The following is a 6,268-nucleotide window of genomic DNA, read 5'->3' as shown; positions in this document are numbered from 1 at the left end:
TCTATATTGATTTAATTCTTTGCTGCAATATTGCTTCCTGAGTATATTGTCGTCGTTGGATTTTCTCAATAGTGATAATAATTTACGTATTTTAAAAGTGGTGAATGATTTTTCAAAGGGTTACATTTGGTTTAATCTTGGTTTATAAATCTATACCTTCCGATTGGGAATATTATGAATTGAGTTCCCAATTGAGTTATTTAATGAATTAAGAATAATTAAAATATCAAATTTGTGCAAGGGATTCCCGACGATTTACAGTTTGTCAAACTTGAGTACTTTTTCCGTTAGTCACTTTGCTTCACTTTAATTTACATTTAAAATTAATATTTGTCATTCATTAATCATTTAATATTTTTCTTTAGTTCTTTATTTTTTTACTATTTTTTTAATTTGTCTCTCTGTGGAATCGACACCCCAAAGCTGTGCTACAACTACCGCATTATTCTTTGGGCGTAATCAAATTTTGGGTAATGTTTCAAACTCTATCTCCTGATAAAAACTCTGAGGGTTTATGGGAGTAACGATCCATAATGTCTTCAATGGCTCATTTGTGACATCCATTTCAATGCAAACCCTTGCACCATCCGTTCGTATAGCACATCTTGTTGAATTATCATGCTTGAGGAACCGACCGATAGGAGCCGTGATACCACATAAAAAGGATTCATGATAGAAATTTGGAGGCAATCCTGGCAACGATATCCACACCGACACACAAATAGGTTCATGATCTTCATGAAATTCGGTTGTCCAGTGAAACACTGTAATTAACAGCATCAATCTCACACTTCTCACGTGCAAACGCTTTCACAAAATCTTCTTCCAAAGTCAGACGAATGAATACATTCCTCGACCTACTCATCACAGAGACAACTGGTTGTTTAAGCTACCCCCATCTACTTCTTATGAACGAGCGAATTGAGTCCAATGAGTGCCTTTGACATAGGAATTTCAGCACTAACGAAAATTGAAATGGTAAAGCCGATCAACCAATTTCCTCCTTAGAGAAAACCACGCACACTTCTCCGTCGACCATTTTGTGAGATCTAAAAGGTACAACAACCTCAGGAAGAGGTTGAGGGGAATCTAGAACCATGTCAGCAAAGGTTCTCATGCAGGGGGCGGTCGCCGTGATGACCTGGGGGCCATCGGCAGTAGCTATACGAATCCCTAGTCGCACTATTCCACAGAGAGAGAGAGAGAGAGAGAGAGAGAGAGAGAGAGAGAGAGGAAAAAAACCCTACTGCCATGTCAGCAAAAGTAAGAGGTCCACTTTCCGATTACAAATGTAACATGAAGAATCCTGATGTGCCATTCATTATGAGTGTTTGCAACCCTACGATGCTCACAACTAAAGTTACTTGCCTGTCTATTAGAAGTCATAAGTTCAATCCCATGGATGGGAGTTCATGTTGAGAAGGTAGCCAGCTGTACTCGAAGGTGAATAAGTGTCCTGTGCCTTTGTGCTAAAACAAGAAAATATTGTTAGATACTAAAATGAATGTTGTTTTATAAATAACATAGGGCTGGTTTGGATTTAGAGATGAGATGATTTTAGATAAAAGTTGAAAATTGAAAAAAATATTGTTAGAATATTAATTTTTAATATTATTATTGTTTTGAGATTTGAAAATGTTGAATTGGGATTTAAAAAAATTAAATTGTTTATTATATTTTGTGTGAGAATTTAAAAAATTTTTAATAATAAGATGAGATGAGATGAGACACTTTCTGAATCCAAACGGGATCTTAAAGTTCTACACTGGAATAAAATAGCCAAACAAATGCATCTTAACTTCGAGTCTCCCATAGGTTGTGAAAGGATCAGAAGCACGACATCAAGCATAATCAATCACATTCGAAACCATTGATTATGACAATAGAAGTGTCATGTGAATGAGGTTGTAAATGCATTAGAACCAATTCCTCAGTGTATCAAATTTAAAGATTTATAAGTAGGTTTTGTCCAAAGTTAAGCAAACAATGAAAGACAACCAGAAGCCTCGTGTCTCTTCGATTAAACAAAGATCAGCTCCTTTTTTTTTTTTTTTTTTTAAGAATCAAATAATGCTTCATCCACCATAAAGAAGCAAGTGTATCAGAATACAGGAATACAAAACACACTTTAGTCAATGCATTACACCCTTAAACAGCCTTAACATCTACTTCTAAACTAGCTTTAATAAAGTCAGGAGGATGAAATCACCATAGAAGAGTATTTTCCACAACCCGTGCATGCTTGGCCAGAGTATGTGCTGCCTCATTTCTCTGCCGTCCAACATGAAAAACATCATAAGATTGGAAATAAGATAACAATAACTGAATCTCCCTAATAATAGGGTTGTAACTAAACTCTTGATCAGTAGCTGATTGAATGGCTTCAATTATAATAAGAGAATCTCCTTACAAGATCAAATGAGGAATTCTCATATGAGAAATAATATGTAAGGCTCTTAAAGCCGCTAAAGCCTCAATGTCTTCTACCAAAAGAATGCCTAAGATCAGCTCATTTAGTTTCTGCCCGTGAAGTCTATTATTTTAAGAATAATGCTTGCATGTTTTCTTATTTTGACCGTTTATACATTTAATTTTTTTAAAATATTTTTTTTACTGATTAAGGAAGTGACTATTAGTATATTGATTTTTTTAAAAAAAAATTAAAATATTTAAAAAAATGAAATAAATAAATAAATTTTGTCTAGAAGCATACCCAACTAGGCAGCACCCTAACAAAACTCTTATATTATGGCTTATAGTAATCTCTACGAATGATATAAATTTGTTATAAATTTGTTGAGATTAGGGCTGTATAGAAACCGACGCAAACGGCTGCCGCCGACGCGAACCGGCCAGCCGCGTCAGGAACTGGCCGGAACCGATTGAGAACTGACCGGCGTGCGGTGGAATAATACAGGAACCTACATTCAGCGATTCGGTCCCAGTTTGAGGCTGGGCCGGACCGCTGAACCGAACGATATAATAAAACTTAATTTTTTTTTAATATATACTAATCAAAACGACGCTGTTCCACTTAAGTTTAAATGGAACGGCGTCGTTCTATATCTATAAGTATACAATTAGATAATAGAAACGACGCCGTTTGGTATTAAAGCAAACGACGTCGTTTTATTAAAGACGTAAGAAAAAAAATTATGTCTGAAACGACGCCGTTCCACTTAAACTTATGTGGAACGGTGTCGTTTCAATATGGGGTCTTCTTCTTCCCCAACCTTCTTTCATTTCTCGATCTCATCTGAATCTCTCTTTCTCTCTCTTCTGCAACTCTCTCTCTCTCTCTCTCTCTCTCTCTCTCTCATAGTAGAATCACGCCACTAGGGGAACCAATGCCGACCGAGAACCGCCAGAGAACCATCGCGATCGGTTTCCTCCTCCCCATCGACCGGTTACGATCGGTTGCTCCCCCAGTTTTTCAGTCGTCGGTCGGCGTCAGTTTTATCCAAAAATCGTGCCGACGACGTCGGTTTTCACCCCTAGTTGAGATATGAAATTATAAATTCTTGTTCATTATATGCTCTGGAAGTATTTACTTTAATGATTTCATTCTTTAATAGGTCTCGTTTGTTTTTACAATTTTTCTTAATTCATCTTATCTAATTATTATAATTTTTTTAAATTTTTTAACAAAATAAAATAAATAATTCAATTTTTTTAAATCTCAAAATAAAAATAATATTAAAAAAATATTCTAATAATATTATATTTAATTTTTAATTTTAATTTTAATTTTAACTTATCACTCGTATCATCTCCGAAAATCAACGAGCTTTTACTCGTATACAAAACCCCTCTGCGGCGCGACACATATTTCAATCTTCCAAACAGACCCGACCACGGCAACGCGCGAGCACGCCATTTTGTCTGTTTTCTTCCGTTTCGTAAAATTTCTTTCATATTTCCCCTTTTTTTTTTCATTTTCCTCTGGGTTTCACTTTTCATGGTCCCTCGCACTGATGACCCCTAAACTCATCCACAGATCGCACGGTCGAATTACGATCCCAATCAGTCATGGTGGGGGACCACAAAGACTCAGACATCACGCAGCCAAGCCTTCTCTCTCGCCCTGGTCTAGTTGTGGGCAACTTCTGCCACGACGTTCTCATCCGGGACGGCGTCGTCGTAGGCGAGACCCTCGGCGGGGCCGCTTCCTTCATATCCGCCGTTCTCGACGGGTTATCGGTCCCGTACTCTCTGGTCTCCAAGGTTGGGCCGGACTTTGCCTACATGACCGGTCGTAGCCCGGTTGTCATACCCACCTCGAGAACTACTCTCTTCCACGCGCATTTCGACTCGGAGGCCGACGGGAACGGGCACGGGGACCGGGTCTTGAAACGGGTCTCCGCATGTGACCTAATTCAACCGTCGGATCTCCCTCAAACGAGTTTTGATTTTGGGATGGCGGTCGGTGTCGGCGGCGAGTTATCGCCCGAGACGCTGGAGCAAATGCTCGAGATGTGTAGTGTGGTGTTCGTGGATATCCAGGCGCTGATTCGCGACTTCGACGGCGTCGATGGGACCGTGAGGCTCTTGGAGTTGAGGGAGAGCGGATTCTTTCGCCTCTTGCCGCGTATTGGGTTCCTGAAGGCCTCAGAGGACGAGGCCATGTTCATGGAGTTGGAAGAGGTGAGGAAGTGGTGCTGTGTGGTGTTGACGCATGGGAAGGACGGGTGCACGGTGTATTGGAAGGACGGGGAATTGGAAATCGCCCCGTTCGCCGCGAACCAGATCGATCCGACGGGAGCTGGGGATAGTTTTTTAGGTGGGTTTGCAGCAGGGCTGGTTCATGGACTGGCTGTGCCTGATGCTGCATTGGTGGGGAACTTGTTTGGGTCGCTGACTGTGGGCCAAATTGGGTTTCCCATGTTTGATTCGAGGTTGTTGCAGGTTTGTTTCTGAAAGTCCTTTTTTCTTCTTTTTCTTATGGTATCCAATATTTTTGTTGCCGGCATGTGTGTTTGCTATCTGATTAATGTTTTATGTTTTGGAGTTTAGCTTTCAACTTTGGGGTGACGAATGGAACGGATAGAAAATTTATATCTGAACGAAGAAAGTTATGGATTTGAGCATATAAATTGAGCGGCATCTGTTAGACATATTAGGCCATTGGAAAGAAGACATAGGAACCTAGGAATGTAATAAAATTCTGCCGCCACCATCTTTAACGACTCATTTTTGGTCTAGCTTGAGGCACCTTTAATTAGAGCTGCCATTTTAATGAGAAGTCATCTTCTGGCCAAAAAGCTTTTGAACTATCTGTTCCTTCGGGCTAGATTCTCATGCCATAGAATTCACTTGTACAGAAACATGCCATCTCAGAAGTTTACGGATGGGAATTGGTCTCAGATGTTTGTGATGTGCTAACTTACGGTATTTTAACTTGATAGATTAAATACTTTTCCTTGTTTCTTTTCTATTTCGATTTATATAATTGAGGTTGGTGGTTTAGTGTGCAAATTGTTACTGTTGCTCGTTAACATATATAAGATTGTTGGAACAACACGTCACCTGATTCTAATTTCAACGTTCACCTTTCAGAGGCTAGATATGTTTACTTTCATAACTTCTGTCGCTTATGGGTTTTTTGTTCTTGTCATACCAGCTGTAGTTTTCTTTAATCTTTGCATGGTGGCTTGAGAAATGAGTATGATTCATTCCATGCATGGTATAACACAACAGCGTGTTTCTTTCTTCCTTCCAGAGAGTTAAGGATGAAGTGCAGAGGAGGAAGATGCAGTGCTTCAGCGGCAACGAAAGATACGATGATGAGCGGATGTTCTCGAAGCCAGCAGGGCATGAACAGTTCCACGCATCCCTTGGTTCAGCCAAATTAATACCCGCATGTATGGTTCAGGAATGTCAATGGGATCTTCCAAGCTCTGCTTCCAGAGAAGTAGAACAGGCTATTCCTAATTCTATTCATGAGGAAAACATTAATTGCGTTGACGGTAAACCATGACACGGAGATCGGAGAGCCAAAGGGTACAGGACATCTCTCTTTTCTGTATCAGATACTTGAGCTACCATAGAGATTTGTTTCTGCAGAGTGCTCTTGTTGGTTGTTCAATCAGAAATTTTGAAATCCCTAATGACAACCTGAAGCTGTAAATAAGTAAATGCCTTTTAAGCAAGAAAGCTTCTTAGTTTTGTGCTTGTCAGTGTGGCCCGTGGGGTTGCATTTGGGCTGGACTGCAATACATCAGCCCCAGGTGCCATGCATCTGACTGCTAACGTAGGTTTACAGCAAGAT

General features: G+C 39.8%; 1 protein-coding gene across 1 annotated transcript; it reads left to right on the top strand.

Annotated features, from left to right (window-relative positions):
- Positions 1 to 3,830: 3,830 nt before the first annotated feature.
- Positions 3,831 to 6,170, top strand: LOC121239029 (inositol 3-kinase). The gene is made up of 2 exons (XM_041136145.1): positions 3,831 to 4,905; positions 5,720 to 6,170. The coding sequence occupies exons 1-2, from the start codon at positions 4,030 to 4,032 to the stop codon at positions 5,975 to 5,977; spliced, it is 1,134 nt and encodes a 377-aa protein (XP_040992079.1). The 5' UTR covers positions 3,831 to 4,029; the 3' UTR covers positions 5,978 to 6,170.
- Positions 6,171 to 6,268: the final 98 nt, after the last annotated feature.

The sequence above is a fragment of the Juglans microcarpa x Juglans regia genome, chromosome 7D (assembly GCF_004785595.1).
Source record: "Juglans microcarpa x Juglans regia isolate MS1-56 chromosome 7D, Jm3101_v1.0, whole genome shotgun sequence".
Lineage (NCBI taxonomy): Eukaryota > Viridiplantae > Streptophyta > Magnoliopsida > Fagales > Juglandaceae > Juglans > Juglans microcarpa x Juglans regia.
Note: the sequence above shows the minus strand (reverse complement) of the source record. Positions and strands in the feature narration are given on the sequence as shown.

What these genes read in the sequence shown, in the direction of transcription:
- LOC121239029 (XM_041136145.1), top strand. Translation starts at nt 4,030, where the DNA reads ATGGTGGGGGACCACAAAGACTCAGACATCACGCAGCCAAGCCTTCTC. An exon ending in TTGATTCGAGGTTGTTGCAG is followed by an intron (nt 4,906 to 5,719) that starts GTTTGTTTCTGA and finishes TCTTCCTTCCAG; the next exon opens with AGAGTTAAGGATGAAGTGCA.